The sequence below is a fragment of the Hippoglossus hippoglossus genome, chromosome 22 (assembly GCF_009819705.1).
Source record: "Hippoglossus hippoglossus isolate fHipHip1 chromosome 22, fHipHip1.pri, whole genome shotgun sequence".
Lineage (NCBI taxonomy): Eukaryota > Metazoa > Chordata > Actinopteri > Pleuronectiformes > Pleuronectidae > Hippoglossus > Hippoglossus hippoglossus.
Window position 1 is genome coordinate 15,722,989 of NC_047172.1, and position 16,434 is coordinate 15,739,422.

General features: G+C 40.2%; 4 protein-coding genes and 1 long non-coding RNA gene across 6 annotated transcripts in view; 3 read left to right on the plus strand and 2 right to left on the minus strand.

Annotated features, from left to right (window-relative positions):
- Positions 1 to 153: 153 nt before the first annotated feature.
- On the plus strand, positions 154 to 1,990 carry LOC117755707. The gene is made up of 2 exons (XR_004612649.1): positions 154 to 487; positions 1,631 to 1,990. It is a non-coding gene; the product is annotated as an uncharacterized LOC117755707 (long non-coding RNA).
- Positions 1,679 to 4,835, minus strand: zbtb8os (zinc finger and BTB domain containing 8 opposite strand). Its single transcript, XM_034575720.1, has 7 exons — positions 4,650 to 4,835; positions 4,346 to 4,370; positions 4,122 to 4,243; positions 3,930 to 4,012; positions 3,244 to 3,296; positions 2,315 to 2,351; positions 1,679 to 2,203 (listed from the first exon to the last, which is right to left on the minus strand). Exons 1-7 carry the CDS (start codon positions 4,729 to 4,731, stop codon positions 2,117 to 2,119), a joined length of 489 nt encoding a protein of 162 aa, XP_034431611.1. The 5' UTR covers positions 4,732 to 4,835; the 3' UTR covers positions 1,679 to 2,116.
- A 13-nt stretch (positions 4,836 to 4,848) lies between these two features.
- Positions 4,849 to 9,712, plus strand: LOC117755704 (histone-binding protein RBBP4). Of its 2 annotated transcripts, XM_034575716.1 has the most exons (12): positions 4,849 to 5,006; positions 5,862 to 6,009; positions 6,111 to 6,256; positions 6,385 to 6,393; positions 6,540 to 6,713; positions 6,802 to 6,917; positions 7,008 to 7,168; positions 7,287 to 7,413; positions 7,516 to 7,593; positions 8,734 to 8,868; positions 8,969 to 9,079; positions 9,589 to 9,712. In XM_034575716.1, exons 1-12 carry the CDS (start codon positions 4,991 to 4,993, stop codon positions 9,649 to 9,651), a joined length of 1,284 nt encoding a protein of 427 aa, XP_034431607.1. In that variant the 5' UTR covers positions 4,849 to 4,990; the 3' UTR covers positions 9,652 to 9,712. The 2 variants fall into 2 exon arrangements, with proteins under 2 accessions (XP_034431607.1, XP_034431608.1); XM_034575717.1 differs by lacking the exon at positions 6,385 to 6,393 and having other exon boundaries at positions 4,859 to 5,006.
- Positions 9,713 to 10,500: 788 nt separating this feature from the next.
- Positions 10,501 to 15,020, minus strand: LOC117756000 (syncoilin-like). Its single transcript, XM_034576268.1, has 6 exons — positions 14,885 to 15,020; positions 12,912 to 12,986; positions 12,143 to 12,634; positions 11,102 to 11,512; positions 10,907 to 11,031; positions 10,501 to 10,822 (listed from the first exon to the last, which is right to left on the minus strand). The coding sequence occupies exons 3-6, from the start codon at positions 12,614 to 12,616 to the stop codon at positions 10,777 to 10,779; spliced, it is 1,056 nt and encodes a 351-aa protein (XP_034432159.1). The 5' UTR covers positions 12,617 to 12,634; positions 12,912 to 12,986; positions 14,885 to 15,020; the 3' UTR covers positions 10,501 to 10,776.
- Positions 14,965 to 16,434, plus strand: part of LOC117755999 (uncharacterized protein KIAA1522 homolog) — a 30,955-nt gene continuing 29,485 nt past the window's right edge. Inside the window, exon 1 of the mRNA XM_034576267.1 lies at positions 14,965 to 15,247. The gene's annotated coding sequence lies outside the window, so the exon portion shown is untranslated. The remainder of the gene's footprint in view (positions 15,248 to 16,434) is intronic.

A 16,434-nucleotide genomic window follows, 5' to 3' on the forward strand; every position in this document is an offset into this window, starting at 1 on the left:
CCTGCTTCTAGAACTTCCTTTATTTTATTTTATTTTCCATGCATATATATTTCTGTTTTTGAGGTTTCTATTTATATGTACATTGACCATGAGTTACATGTGCTCTCAACGTTATACCTGATTAAATTGTTTGTTTTTTTTAATAATTTTTTTTATTTATATTCACCTTTATTTTATTATGATTTAGACAAAACCGAGAGAAGATTTCATTAATCTGTTTACTTACTTAGCAATGGGTTACTTTAGTCAACCTAGTGATTGCAGTGAGCGCAAATAGTTCAATACTGATACTGAATAAGAATTAATACAACTCAATCTGCCTCAGTCAGTCAGTGAGGCAAACAGCTGACCTGGAAAAAAAAGAGTAAATAAATATATTGAATAATTGGATTTTATTTCATTCATTCAGAATCATTCAACCTAAACACTTGCTTTTACAGTTGATCAAATGTCACTGGAGTTACCACCGTTTGGTCATTTTGCTGCTGTCTTCGATTAGATATATCCCCCCCCCCCCCCTCAGATCACACTAGATATGTGTACAGTAGCTCCAAAACAAATTCCTATTAAACTTGAGAATGACATGAATAAACTACAAGATATCACTTAAAGCTAAATTGTACTTTCAAAAAGTATAATTTAGGATTTTTCCGATGAATCTTTAACAGAATGTTGCTGTTTTCCCCAGTTGTGAGAAACACATTTGTCTTCAGGTTTATCCCATATCTCTCATTCATTAAGAATACCATTTTTATCTCCTGTCACATCAGCATGGAGCAGTTTTTCTAAGACACAACCTGATAAATGAACCTTCATTAGCAAAGGTATACTCCAGATATCACAAAACTGTGTCATGTTAAAAAAACGAGAGTAAACATATGAAGATGTTCGTCTTCTTTCTTCACGGTAATTCTTGTTGTGCAGGACGTGGGGAATGTATTTCTTCAGTGACAATAAGGATTAGTTAAAAAGATTTCAAAGGGATATTTGTCATCCAGAGCATTGCTTCAGATCACCTTTGGCTTTTTGGTTGATGAGGTTTGATGGGAGACTTGAGGGTAGAACAGCATGTTTACCCAGAGCCAGTCCATGATTCCCACAATGTGGCTGCAAAAAGTAAGACTTCAGAAAGACAAAGCTCTCCGGCTCTGAGATTTACATGTAGTGATGGACTCACATATTATAAAGTCACACACTGACTGACCATGCATCTCTCAACACCATTTATGCACCTCTACAAACCAACCTGTTCGACTTGGATAATAACATATTTCAAAGATGGCTAACGACCATTTGTTGCACTCCAGCGTTCACACTGAGTACAATAAAACCTACTGTCATCTTGACTCAACAGAAACTAAAGTAATTTTTTTCCCCAAAATTCCAAGCCTTTGAACAGATACACTATATTGTGTGCTCTTTTAAGTAAAACCTCACATATTGGCGGTCATGACTGAACAACTTATGTAAACCTTACTATTATTTAAAAAAACATGATATTCTCATTCTTATATTAGATTTTATGCACAGCAGTTGTGCAGGTCCAAATAATTCAAAAGGAATGTGTGAGTTTCCAATGTGTTTTTCAATTATAATATAATTTTTTCCAAACTAGTAACATATATTATAGGTTCTCTTTACGTCTTTGTCCGCAAAATGACTCCACATCCACAAAATGTTAAAAGTGAGATTTTATTTTAAAGCCCCAGCGACCACGTTATCAATCCCACAGGAATAATAAACATTTTATTTATCTACGATGATCAATAAGGCACCCACACAATTTCCAGCATTTCAGAAATTTGAATTTGCAAAAACACGGCAAGTGGGTGGACAAAAAATAAATCTGTTTTTCTTTGGAATAATGACTTCCATTATTCCTCTTTCTTATTTAAAGTTATGTGATAATTAAATAACATATCATATGAGATACATCAGTGTCATATAATTAATCTGTAACCTGTCAGATAAAGTTAATAAGCAGTCCACCCCAGATGTAGAAAAACATTTACAAGTGAATTTAATCAGTGCCTTAGATAAAAAAGCGACTTAAATTGGCGGTGTAGATCTTCCAGTAAAATTAACCAGAAGTGGGATATTTCCTCAGAAGTTCTTCTCAGATATCAATAATGACAAATATCTCTGATTTTTCTTTATCATGGATCTGCATTGCGGAGTATGTGATGGCTTTCACCTCTGTTCCCTGGAATGAAAACATAGGACATAACACATCGATGCACTGAACTTATGGACCTTTCATAAAGTTCACAGAATTCTTTTTTTAAAGAATCATGTGACTGTTTCACTGGCTTACCTGTGGATGCTTTTCCAGAGAGAATTCTTCGCCCCATCTTTCAACAAAAGATAAATCAGGTTGTAAGAGAACAGTTCCACAGGGGAAATTAAAAGTAGATGCATTGTATAAATGTTAGGACTTCCTTCTATACTAATAAATTACTTCTTATTCTATATAGAAATTCATTGAGTTCAGTGAGTCCTGTGTTTGAAACATTAGTGAGTTTTTAAATTTTTTATCAAAGAGACAAGATTTAGCACACGTACGCTTTTATGAACACTAAAAACATTATGGACATGCAGTGTGTATGTGTTTAACTGTTACAATTAAAAACTCTACAAGTCATACATTAAAAGGTTCAGTGTGTAGAATTCAGGGACATCTAGTGGTGAAGTTGCATGTTGCAGCTGAATACCCCTCACCCTCCCCTTCCAAACATGAAAGAGAACCTGTGGTAGCCTTCAGTTGTCATAACAACTTAAAAGGTATTAAGTTTGTCCAGTCTGGGCTACTGTAAAGAAAACATTGGCGGCCTCCATAGAGAGGACCAGCTTCCGATGTAAATAGAAGGTATTCAAATATAAAGGGCCCATTGTAAGGTAAAGAAAACAACAATTCATACAATATAGACACTAGTGTTTATATTATATTTCTGCCAATAGATCCCTTACACCTGAATCTTACACACTGGACCATTAGAAACAAAACTACAGATGATAAACAAAATGGTTTAAACACAAATGTGGTTTCATATCTTAAGATCTTCAGTCACACTTATAAACACTGTTACTTGGCCATATTAAGACTGAATGAAAGTGAATAGCAAATGTGAGCTGTAAAAATCTGACAACCATAAATCTGATGTGCATTTTTTCAAAGTAACATTAGACAACTAACCAATCTCTTAACAGCCTGTATGTTATTTAGGAACCAGAACCCAGACTTACCCAATGGAGCGCATCTTGAAGTTCATTCTGTCTATGTGCAATACTTTGACCTCCTGTTGAGAGAATAACAAGAGATATGAAATGATTACTACAAAATTAAGACATAAATAATGTTTTTTTTTCTAGAGACTGATATGGATTGGGGGGTAATGCTGACACCAGTATGAGGGAATGAAAATATCTGATATAACGGCCAATATATATATTTAAAAAAAACATGTTGTTGTGATCGAACCCTTATGACAAAGAAATGTAATCGAGGTTGTTGTTTTACAGTTGAACCATAAAGTTTTAATGCCAGCTTGTATTGACAAAAATAAACATCTGTGAAAGGCTCATATCAGGAGACACTATCGATATAATTGATATCGGTCGGGCTCAATTTTCACAGTTTATTAATTGACAAACAACCAATTACATGTTTTCAGAAAATTATGCTCTGTAGTGTATAATAACTGGATGCTTGGTTGTATTTTGCACTAGCACAGGTGGCCAGTAGCAAAAGCACACTAAGACAGTCTTTCGCCAGTGTGGGTTAACATTCTCTAATCTGTTTGACATTATACTGTAGGACACACAAGTGAATGCAGGAAGTACACACAAACTCCCCATAGAAAAGACCAGTACACCAAGTTACTAAACTGTTAGTTCTGGTGACCATATGACATGTGGGCCAACATACTCACCCTGGGAACAAAGAAGAGATCGGCACTAAACTTGTATAACCAGTCATCTAGGAAATGGAAGAGAAGAGACTCCATATCTTCACCTTTAGAGTAGAAACAATAAGAGAGAGAGGGGTAAACATACACTTTAATGACAGCAGCACTGATAGAAAACAGTATGACTGAGGCTTGAATCAAACAGAAGACTCTCACCCTCTGACTCCACATCGACTGTATCAATCGGTGCCACCGTCTCTGTGTCTGTCATGTAGCCGAACATGCCCATGGCACACTGCTCGAAGGCTTCTTCCAGAGTGTTTCCCCAGGAGTGAATTCTGGGAAGAGAAAATGTATGTCACGACAACACGGACCACCACAGAAGAACAACGTGAAAGGAAATATGAATATATGATAAAAGAAATCAGAAGCACACTCACTGTACATCTGCTGTATGATCCAAATCTGTGGAATCATACACATGATCACACATTGGAAGTTGATTTCTCACTATTACTATCAGCCAACTCAATGCAATAGGCAACATGTACAATATACCCACAGAATGAAAAAGAGTAGAAACATCAAGACTGTTCTTCACGTTTGTCAAACGGTTAATACAACTAAACACAAACACTACACTAAACACAAACACTACACTAAACACAAACACAAACACAAACACAAACACTACACTAAACACAAACACTACACATGTAGCTCGGCTCCATGAGTCAGACTTACATTCATACTTCCTGGTGATCGGCGGGTATTTAGACTTGGCGGCTATCTGCGCCTCTGTCAGGTCTAACTCGCGCTCGTTCATTGTGGCTGTGAGTTGGTTTAAAGTCTTAACATACGAACATAAAGTCTGATCGTCACCATGTCGACGATACAATCATCGAGCAACTTCCGTGTGTAGCAATGTGTCGCGGTGTCTACTTCCTGTCGGCTCTGCTGAACGCTGATTGGCTGGTAGCGTTCTATGGACTTGGCGCCATCGCGATCCTTCTTGCTGTCTCCGGAGCTCTTTCCTCCCAGAAAACAGGGCTCTCTGGCAACGCCAGCGGCTAGACTGCGGCGTAATGGCAGATAAAGAGGGTAGGAGTGTGGCTGAGATGACTGTACCTGTGTGTTGGTTCAGTACAGCGTGGTACAGAGTCAGAGTCCGGGGCGGAGCGGTTGTTGTCGGCGCGCCGGGCAGCATCTCCCCTCATTGTCAGGGAGCAGCCAGCTAGCTGGCAGCTAGTGTTCACTGCTAGCAGGCTGGGGCTTTAATCTACGAGTGTCGGGTAACTGACTGTTCCACATGGGAAGAAGTGCTGCTCAGGATCCACCTTGATTTTGTGTTTATGTTGCTAACTCCAGCTTCGTGTGCTAACGTTATCTTTTTAATAAAGAAACTAGTGTTGCTTGTTAATTATTTTTTATTTAACAAGGAAAGTACATGAACTTCAGGAAGACGCTTTGTTTTGACAGCTGTTTGTTACTGTTGTGTGTTGCTGTTGTTTTGACTGTTGTGTGTTGCTGTTGTTTTGACAGCTGTGTGATGCTGTTGTTTTGACAGCTGTGTGTGGCTGTTGTTTTGACTGTTGTGTGTTGCTGTTGTTTTGACTGTTTGTGGCTGTTGTTTTGACTGTTGTGTGTTGCTGTTGTTTTGACTGTTGTGTGTTGCTGTTGTTTTGACTGGTGTGTGTTGCTGTTGTTTTGACTGTTGTGTGTTGCTGTTGTTTGGACTGTTGTGTGTTGCTGTTGTTTGGACTGTTGTGTGTTGCTGTTGTTTTGACTGCTGTGTGTTGCTGTTGTTTTGACTGTTGTGTGTTGCTGTGGTTTTGACTGCTGTGTGTTGCTGTTGTTTTGACTGTTGTGTGTTGCTGTTGTTTTGACTGCTGTGTGTTGCTGTTGTTTTGACTGCTGTGTGTTGCTGTTGTTTTGACTGTTGTTTCTGACTTGCAGCTGTGTTTGACGATGCTGTGGAGGAAAGGGTGATCAATGAGGAGTACAAGATCTGGAAGAAGAACACCCCTTTCCTCTATGACCTGGTCATGACTCACGCCCTGGAGTGGCCCAGCCTCACCGCCCAGTGGCTGCCAGATGTCACCAGGTGAGAGTTGGACTCCCTCCATGACCCCCCTGACCTGCACCAAAACATGACAAGAGAAAAGACCTGGGGTGATGTACCCAGTGTTTTGCTCCTCTTCACAGGCCAGAGGGAAAAGACTACAGCGTGCACAGGCTGGTTCTGGGCACACACACCTCTGATGAGCAGAACCACCTTGTGATCGCCAGCGTTCAGCTCCCGAACGACGATGCTCAGTTCGACGCCTCACACTATGACAGCGAGAAAGGAGGTGAGCGGATTGTCTGTTTTTCAGTGTCATCAATTTGGCATAAAGTTCTTACATTAGGATGTTGTGGTTGACAATTCTTCTCAATGAATTAATGAAGTAAAAATTCTCCAAAATCTTTAATGCTTCAGAAAGCATAGGTATGTATTTTTGTTTTTGATATCTTTTTTAAATTGCTGATCACCATACTTCCATACAATATCCCATTTACCATGCATTGTAGAATAGAATCCTTGCAAAAAACCCCTCATGTGTATTATGGTGTGTCATGTATTCTTTATTTCAGAGTTTGGAGGCTTTGGATCTGTAAGTGGCAAGATAGAGATTGAGATCAAGATAAATCACGAGGGAGAGGTGAACAGAGCTCGCTACATGCCTCAGAATCCCTGCATCATTGCCACCAAGACCCCGACAAGTGATGTGCTGGTCTTTGATTACACAAAACACCCCTCCAAGCCCGGTAAGATTACAGCCAGAGAAGAGGGTTCAAAAGTGAATCTTTTCATCAAACAATTTTTGTTAAACTGACGTTATTATTGTTCCTGAAGACCCCTCAGGAGAGTGCACTCCAGATCTGCGCCTCAGAGGCCACCAGAAAGAAGGCTACGGCCTCTCCTGGAACCCAAACCTCAGTGGTTGTCTACTTAGTGCTTCTGATGACCATGTAAGCAACCTGCCATTCTCTTCTCCTCTGTTCTTTAGCTGCTTTTTTGTTTTTATACATTTTCTTACCCATCTCTGTTCTCGCTGAAAGACTATCTGCCTGTGGGACATCAGCACCGTGCCCAAGGAGGGGAAGATTGTGGATGCTAAGACCATCTTCACAGGCCACACTGCTGTGGTGGAAGATGTCTCCTGGCATTTGCTCCACGAGTCACTCTTTGGATCTGTTGCAGATGACCAGAAACTCATGATGTGAGCTGTTCTTATGTTGACAACAAAATTCTCTAACTTCTGCGGTGACTTGAGGAAAACAATGTTGCTGCATGGTTTCAACTCTTTTTTTAAAACTAAAGCGCTTTTGTCTGCACAGCTGGGATACGCGGTCTAACAACACATCCAAGCCCAGCCATGCGGTGGACGCCCACACTGCTGAGGTCAACTGCCTCTCCTTCAATCCTTACAGTGAGTTCATCCTGGCCACTGGCTCTGCAGATAAGGTGGGTCCATGCTCGGTCCAAGCAGCTGTTCATTTATGCATAATCTTATTCTCTCTGTAAAATGAGGCGAATCAGTGACAGCAGCCCTTCTTTTATTTTTAGACCGTGGCTCTCTGGGACCTGAGGAACCTGAAGCTGAAGCTGCACTCGTTTGAGTCTCATAAAGACGAGATCTTCCAGGTAAGAAGTGAACTTCTGATCACTTAACTACAAAGTCATTCATAAAAATAGTTTGTAGATGTCAACCTTTGTTAATCTGTAAAATAAACCCGAAAAAAGTTTATACATGAGCAGAAAGGATTTGCATTTGTTTACATTTAAAAAAAAAAAATCGGAATAAAGTCTGTGAGTAATTGATCTCAGCGATGAGGTTTAACACTGAATAATAAGCGGCTTATGTTCACATCTGTTTACAAATATTTTTAGGATGGCTGACAGAGTGGCCTTGTACAGGTTTCCAAAAACTGATTCACAAAAGAGGTGTGCATCATCACTAGCCCCATGGTTACATTATTGATTTGATGACAATTCAGCAGTCAATGAATTCAAATGCACAACGATTAATTTCAATGTATCACATCCACAATTTTCTTGGCACATGGCTGCTTTTTCATCAGTTAATACAACCAGTCAGACAAATATGAACTCTGTTTTTATTTAGAAAGTATTATAGATTGTAACTGTTATTACAATTATGCTGTAATTTACAAAGTAAGGTTTTCAATTCAAAAATCTGACTAAAACAGTAAGTCTATGACAAACTCTGATTATAGCCTTTACTGTATCAAGGTGGCCCCGCCTGGCCCCCCTTGGCAGCGCCACTGCACTAAGGAGCATTTCTTCACAGGTCAACAAGTGCATCTGATGTTTTCTAATCACTCACGCATAGAACTGATCTTTATAAAAACCTGCTGATATTCATATTTATGTTGCTGGATAAATGGGGCGTCGCTTCTTCTGCAACAATGAAGTTAAAACACTGCATTGCGTCATAATCTGCGGGAAGAAGTTATGTCTGCGGGTGCGTGTGTGTGCGCGTGTGTGTGTGTGTGCGAGTGCTCGTCTTTGTTCCTCTTCACACACAAACTGATAATCACATGGGGCCTATATGCCATTGAATTACCTGTTAGAGATGCGAACATATGACATCAAGCATGTTTCATTATCTGTAATGATATATGAACGTGGCCGTTATAAACAGAGAACAACCAAATGACAACAATCAGCCCACTGTTGCTGAAAACGTTTAGTGTTGTTGCCTGGTTATTTAGAGTATTTAGGTTTAAGGGCAGACATGTAACATCTGCTCCGCCTCAACAGGTGCAGTGGTCTCCTCATAACGAAACCATCCTGGCCTCCAGCGGCACAGACAGAAGGCTCAACGTCTGGGACCTCAGTAAGATCGGAGAGGAGCAGTCTCCAGAGGATGCTGAGGACGGCCCTCCTGAGCTGCTGGTCAGTTTTGTAGTGGTTGTGTGTGCACATGCAAATAAAGTGTCTTTTATAATCTAATTTCAAATGCTGTGTTCACCCCTCCTGCTCTGTTTGCCTTTAGTTCATACATGGAGGACACACAGCTAAGATCTCAGACTTCTCTTGGAACCCCAATGAGCCGTGGGTCATCTGTTCTGTATCGGAGGACAACATCATGCAAGTCTGGCAGATGGTAAGAGCTTTGATACATGGTCAGGGAGTGAGATACTAATTTAACTACACTAGTGCAGTGTCTATTTTAAACGTGTCTATTTGGAATAGGCTGTTTGCTTAGCCTGTGGTAATGCTGGTGCAGCTTTTTTTTCTGAAACTGTAAAAGTGACCTGCAGTAATTGAGTTGCCGCAAGTAAAGACCGGCTGTCGGACTTCTGAAGCTATTTCACCACAGCTGTTCACCTGTTGAGTGAAGCTCGACTCAGTATGTAGAACCACTTACTAGAGAATCAGTTGTCGTTGCTTGTCAGGTTCAACAACATCAATTACGTCGATGAGTCCCACATATCTTGGTTCTCAAGATATGTGAGACACATTTAGACGGACAGAGATATCTGGAATTATTAGTGGGGATCATAAGAACGGTAAATAAAAGACATAATGTGGGGAGAACTTTGATTTAGAAGCACATTTATTACAACACTACGAGTTCTTACAGTGAATCTTTCTAAACTGTTTGTCCAACAGGCTGAAAACATCTACAATGACGAGGACCCAGAGGGCGCTGCAGACTCAGAGGTCCAGGCATGAGTCCAGTCTCCACATCTCTTCGTTCGACCTGGATAATTTTTCCAGTGTTGGGTGCATAAGCTGTAATGTCTTTTTAAAAACACATTTTGGGCAGCAGTGGTTTTGTAGAAAATTTAAAAAAGAATAAAATGCTGCATTGTCATCATGTTGTGAAGTATTTAAAATCCAGTCTGTATCAGTCACATTTTTAGATCTCTTAGTTTTTCAATCTCCCAGTTCTCCACTCTGGCTCGTTGTGATGAATCCATCACACAGGACTTGTGCATTTTAATGCTTTTATTTGATCTTGATTAGCTGTGCTGAAAACATTTCTACAGAGATCCATTTTTAATGAAATTGTACATATTGTAGGTTTTCATCTATTTGCTTGATATTTGTAGTAGCAATTTTCCAGATTTGTGTGTCGTCACTTGTATGTGCTTTTTTTCTATGCATTATTTTTCTTGTGCTACATCTGATCTCTTGTGTACTTAAGTATATTCATAATAAAAATATTTACATTAAATCTGTTTGCCTTGTTTATTAGTACATATCATTAGATGATGTTAGAATAATCAGCTACATTTTTAATAAAATTGAGGGGTACTTAATGACGGAATGGCTTTGACCAGCCACAAAGCCACATTTCTTACAAAAACACAGTGACAAGACAATTTAAGTGCCGTTCTACACCTGCTGTTCATCAGCTATTAATGTCTGGATGCATTTAATGTTTCACTCAGTGTGTGAGTACTGTAAAACCAAACCTGCCCGACAACATATGTATTAACAGACTCATTTTATCTCGATATCGTTATTGTTTTTTATTATACATACATGATTATTGTCACCCAGGTAGTCAGAATTTTCTGCAACTTGATTTTTTGTCTTATTATATTTTTTACATTTTAAAGTGCTTTTGGAAGCTTTAGTAAGTCCATTGGATGTTGTGCATTGTAAAAAATTTTATATTGTGCAAATAAATAAAAAGAAAAGAAGAAATCTGTAAAATTATAGTAAATGAGTCTGAATACATACCAAGATTGAATTATACTGCATATTATCAATGTTTAGCTGTTGAACATTAAAAGCATAGGCAGTGCCATGGTTTGGTCTGGTGTCAGAATATTCACTGGAAATATAAATTTATGGCTCTTCTTCAGCGGTGGTTTTGCTGGCTTCATCACAGCCTCTGTAAAACAGACATTGGTCATTTATTATCCTGATGCTCAGTTTATAGAAGGTTGTATAGTGAATAGGGTGAGAATAAACCTACCTGAGAAATGTCAGCTCTGTTAAAAGTCCATCTTTAAGATCCTCCAAACCTTTTTTAGATTGTCTCTGAACACCAAACTCCACCTCTAGTTCTCTCATAGTCTCTCTAAGTGTCTCCACAGTCTCCTGTAATAAAGTGGAGAAACATCTTAGATTCACATGGTCTTTATATTCATCATCACTCAAGTCACCGTACCTTATATTGAGTGATGCGTTTCTCCCTCTCCCTCTCCATCAGAAAGATCCTCTGCTCCAGACAGGCTCTCTGCAACTCCAGTCTCTGGACGTCCTCTCTCAGGGGCCCCAGGCTGGCCCTCAGGTCCCTCGCCTGCTCCCTGCTCTTTCTCAGGGCATCCTCCCCGACCTGCTTCCTCTTCAGCAGGGCCATGAGCCGGGGCTCATACCGGCCCTCCAGTGCCCTCACACTGCCGCTGAGCCGCCGCTGCAGTCTAGCAGAGGCCTGGCGGCACTGGCTGACATCACTCATGGCCCTGGGCCTGCAGGGCTTAGCGGCCTGGGCCCTCAGGGAGGTGAGCCTGATATTTTGGGCCACGTTGAGCTGGGACAACTCCTGAGACAGAGTTTGGATGTAGGTCTTGAGCTCCTCCTACGGAAAATAATTGATGAATAATTGATAATGTTTTTATAGAAATTTATCTGAGAACTGTTAGTAAATAAACAGTTTGGCAAAGTAGTTCTTCCAAAAAAATAGTACAGAAGGAAACAATAGAACAGCACAAAGATTTCCATACATAATCGTACATTTTTATTTTGTTAAATATTAAAGGTTTAGAGTTTCATACTTCAACTGTTCCCTAATAACCCTCTTTAACTTGTACTACATGTACAAATTCCTCTTAAGTTTATTGTTTCACAATTTTTAGGTCATATTTAAAAAGATCTACCAGTTTTAAAGTCTTTGTGATGATGATGATGATGATGATGATGATGATGATGATGATGAAATTTTGTATTTTTCTTGATTCAAGTTTTGCTTGTGATTATTCTGGGTCTATATCTAAGTATGACAATTATATTAATATTTGTTGACCCATACTTCTGCACTTAAAGTGCAACATAAGGTGTATAATTATGATCCACAGAGCTGCAGTATAGATCATATTGTATGGGGTTCCCAGCCTAATGTATATTATCATCCACAGAAATATGATTTCATCTTCCAACACTTCACAATGACCCACCAAAATAAATGAGTCCCACAGGTGTCGTGTCCTACCTGTGTAACAGCAGACTGAGCCACCTCATACTCATGTGCAGCCAGTGTCACCTGGTTCTGGATGCAGTCTCTGGCTGTGGCGAACAGTTTCCTCTTCACCCTCTGCACCTCCTCAAAAACGTCTGTGTAGTCCAGCTGAGCCAGTGTGAGCAGCCTCTGTGTCTCCGTCACCTTCCCCCTCAGCTGCTCCACCATCCGCAGCATGGGCTCCTGCAGCCGGAGGAGCTCTTGCACCAGCTCGTCCCTCTGCCTCTCCAGACGGGACACCTGCTGGATGCAGTGCTCGAAGAGTCGCCCCAAGTTGTCCATGACCACCTGGTCCAGTTGGGTTGTACATGGTTGTGCACGCTCATCTGAGGGAATTGTCTGCGTTTCAGAGTCAGTGTGGCTGTTTTCTGGGATCTCTCCAACAAATCTAAGCTTGTCAGTTGATGCCATGTCTTTTCCATCCATTAGGAACCTTTCATTGTGCATGAGCTGCTCAAAAGTGATCTAGAAGAAAGGAAGTTGAGTGTTGTCATTAATCAATCAACCAAAAACAACTAATGACTGAGGAGATTGTGGGTTTGAAACCCACCTACAGTATCTGGTCATTCATTACAGGTTAATTTGCATAACAGAGCAATTCAATTTAAATGTAATCAAGTAAACAATGCTGATAGATGCAAGTCTTAAAAACTGGCTCAACAAAAACCACAAGAATACCTTAAAAACCCTCAGATCAATGTTGAAAACTGATCAATTACAGTAACATATATTTTATACTCACTTTGTTCGGAGGTGACAGTCCAGACAGCGATGGTTTGATAACAGCATTGAGGACAGCTCAGGAAAGTGTCTGTCTCTAGGAAAACATAGACACACTTTGTGTTATTAATAACACTTTGGGCACGGGGGGGAGAAACTCTATCTAAGACTCTCTCATACCCCCACCACATGGGACCACTAACTGTGTCAGTGCTGAAGCCCGGCTGGCCTACATGCTCTGGATGCACCAGCTAACACCCGCCCAGCCTGGGTGCCACACACAGAGCTATATTTACACAACTTTACAGCCTGGGTTTATGTGCATCTAAGAAGACTGTGGCATCACGGTCGCAAACAGTATCAGGTCTGTGCAGGTAGTTTCCTCTAATATTGAGCTTGTGATGCACAGACCTCATAGTTCATATACTGTGTTTATTTACATAAACGTAGAAGACCCTCACTGTGTGTGAGTGTCTCCTCTGACAAATGGAAACAAACACAAGCTGAGATGCAGACGAGGAATTATGTGACAATTTCAGTGATGAGAGCATCTTTTAAAGAAGTATGCTAACATTCTAAACAGGTACTGTTTATAACAATAGTGCATCACCTGTGTCCAAGGCAACACTGTGCCACTGTCATCCATTAGTTTATCCAAACTCCTACAATGTCACATGAAATCTTTGAAACCTCAACTGGATTATCAAAAAATATAATAATGCAGAGTCGGAAACAGGACAGTTTTTATTAGGTCAATAAAAGTTGATATTTTGGGGATTGCTGGTGTTCATAGGGCAAACACATGTATGCATATTGTTTGTTTACAGTGTTATGTGCTTTATATTGCTTCGTTTTGCACTGTTTTGTTGTTCTGCAAGAATAAAATGAACATAGGTTCATCACAGTAGTCTGACTGCGAGCAAGATGCAATTATAGTTTCAGTCATAGTAGAGTTTGTTGGATCATTTGAAATTGAATTTAATGTGTACACACCCATTCTATTCACTGTCAATGCAGATTTTTAATATTGTATTTATTTATACATAGAATGATACTTATTATGAACATTATATGTATTTATTATATATTTGTAGACTGTATATTGTACTGTATTACATGATAAACAGAGAGAAAAAAAAATCAACATCCTTTAATCTAATCTAATCTAATCTTATCTTTTATCTCTTTAAACTTTTAAAGATGTTTATTGACATCACATCACTACATACATCTCACCCATTTCACATAACCTAAGATGAGAGAAATGTTTTTACAATATAAATAAATTGTATAAATATGTCACCGAGTGATACATCACAACAATATATATATACATACATTCAAACAAAACAAAAAAAAATACATACATAGACGAAAATATATATTTATATACAATGCCCTACTTTAGGTAAGGTAGTGCTCCCTGAAGTCACTGGCATGGAGCATCACAATCCAGACATTTCATTTTATTATTATAGTAAACCATTTCATAATAGATAGACCACTTAGACCTTCTCTTTTCAAACAGGTTTAGGTTCCCCATCATTTTATGAGTTAGATATTCCACTAGATATATTTGTTGAACCGTGTCTCTCCATTTCTCTGTTTGAGGACATATTTTCTGGAGCCAATTTCTTGTTGTCTGTTTAAGTGCTGATATATCCTAAACAAGTATTTGTCAAGTTCATTTTGTATTTTGTGTTCCATTTTGCCTATAGCAGCACAAGATATGTGTTCAAGTGGATGATGCTTTCTAATCTAATCTAATCTAATCTAATCTAATCTACTATTTATTTTAATAATTATATCGTACCAGTATTGTATTGTGTGAACTTTTCCTGTCTCTGTATATATCTTTGTTTCTGTTTTGATGATCAAGGGAGAAAAAAAAAAAAAAAATCCCTGCTCTTCCGGTCTTTCTCAGTTGTGACCTGCTGTTACTCCATCCCACCGCTAGAGGCCCCCACAACATTGACCGCGGCCCGTGGCTCTCACCTGAGCGCGCGCAGCCTCCTCCTGCAGGTGGGATCTGATCTGAGCCGCAGGTCCACGACTCTTCTCCTCATTTCCCCTCTCGTGGTCCAGAGGAGCGTCCGCGCAGGAGGTGGCGGAGAAGTTCAACTGAGCTGGGCATCAGAAACAAAGCCCAACTATCCGCTGCTGCGGTGCGAACGAACACAGCCTCCCCGGTTTGAAGAGATTTCCTTTTCCTTTTTTTTTGTTGTTCACGGAAATGCCTCACCTGAAGTTTCCCTCCGCACGGTGAAAGTTTGGAGCTGGAGAGGAAGGGCGCAGCAGGGGGACGCTTCAAATGGAGAGAGGCTGAATGTACGCATCTGGATCAGAAAAGTTTCACAAGGTATGATCGATACTTGTTTACTTGTTTGTGACTCTTTTCATTTTAACAGATGAAAGTTCCTAATATGGCTCTGCCCACCAAATTCCTCAGTTTAGCACCTCTCCAAAGCTAAAAAAAGAAAATTGTGGAAATATGGTTTAACATTCTTGCAGAAAGTCAGAAACTGTAGTAAAACAACCTCAAGATCAACAGTGTCAACTTTAACACTTGTGCAGATTCTAGATCAAACTGTTACATCATGTTGTCTGATTAGTCGGCTCCAGCTTCTATCATATGAAAACTGTATAAATCCACCCAGGGTGAAAGAAAATAGTCCCCTCTTGCTGAGAGGGCTGATCAGGCACAGTGGTGGAGGTGGTTGAGTATAGTCATGCATGAAAAACTAGTTGTGGGACATTTGCTCTGCTTTGGCCTTGAGGGATCCTGAGCAGAGGTAATCTAAGACGCGCAGTGCTTCTCTCAGCTTGTGACAATGAAGAGTGTTGTGTTATATTTCCCGTCACTGACCCGGCAGCAGTTGACAGAATGGTGACTCTGTGTTTAATCTGTGCCAGTCAATGACAGCCGATGTGCACTTCATAATGGACCCACTTTGCTTGTTGATTAACCGGAGGCAGATAACACCACCACCTCCAGTTCAGGACCTCTCCGGTGGGGGTCTCTGCCCTCCTCTCTGTTTGCCTGCTCCTGGACTTTGAATCAAAGGCAAGCTCCAAACCCAAACTCTACTGAGGACTGTGATGGGGGTTGTTTTGTTCTTCTCTCTTATGTGGCACCATGGCTTCAAGTTTACCTCATGTACTCTCTGGTAGGTGAGACTCAGACACAGCCATTTGTTTGGAAAGGGTGTGTCGCATACTGGTGCTCCTTCCCTAGCCAGCCTCGCCGTGCCAGGGCTTGTACCCATGGAGATTACAGGTGTGTTATGTCAGCACTATAGGAGACACAGCAGAGCCTGGTACCTGAGATTCACAGAGAAGACGTCGAGGAAGAGACGCAGTGAAAGATGAGGTTTCAGGACGAGGATAAGGAAGTCATTGGAAATTACTTTCTATTTTTGGGAGAAACACATGTGCAGCTATGTCCCAAATATTCAAAGACAAAGTTCAAGTTCCACTTTTGCTCTGCAGAGTTTTTACTGTGTTCACTCGTGACCCATAAGTGATGAAGTGGCACCTCAGTGAAG

Bases quoted from the DNA above. Each gene is read 5' to 3' on its own strand.
- LOC117755704 (XM_034575716.1), top strand. The intron at 6,010-6,110 runs GTGAGAGTTGGA...TCCTCTTCACAG, and splicing joins TGGCTGCCAGATGTCACCAG to GCCAGAGGGAAAAGACTACA. The intron at 7,169-7,286 runs GTGAGCTGTTCT...TTGTCTGCACAG, and splicing joins GATGACCAGAAACTCATGAT to CTGGGATACGCGGTCTAACA.
- LOC117756000 (XM_034576268.1), bottom strand. From the start codon at position 12,616: ATGCACAATGAAAGGTTCCTAATGGATGGAAAAGACATGGCATCAACT. The intron at 11,513-12,142 runs GTAGGACACGAC...TATTTTCCGTAG, and splicing joins CTCAGTCTGCTGTTACACAG to GAGGAGCTCAAGACCTACAT. The intron at 10,823-10,906 runs GTAGGTTTATTC...TCTGTTTTACAG, and splicing joins ACAGAGCTGACATTTCTCAG to AGGCTGTGATGAAGCCAGCA.
- zbtb8os (XM_034575720.1), bottom strand. From the start codon at position 4,731: ATGAACGAGCGCGAGTTAGACCTGACAGAGGCGCAGATAGCCGCCAAG. The intron at 2,352-3,243 runs GTAAGTCTGGGT...TTTTGTTGAAAG, and splicing joins TTCAAGATGCGCTCCATTGG to ATGGGGCGAAGAATTCTCTC. The intron at 2,204-2,314 runs GTAAGCCAGTGA...TTTTCATTCCAG, and splicing joins CTCTGGAAAAGCATCCACAG to GGAACAGAGGTGAAAGCCAT.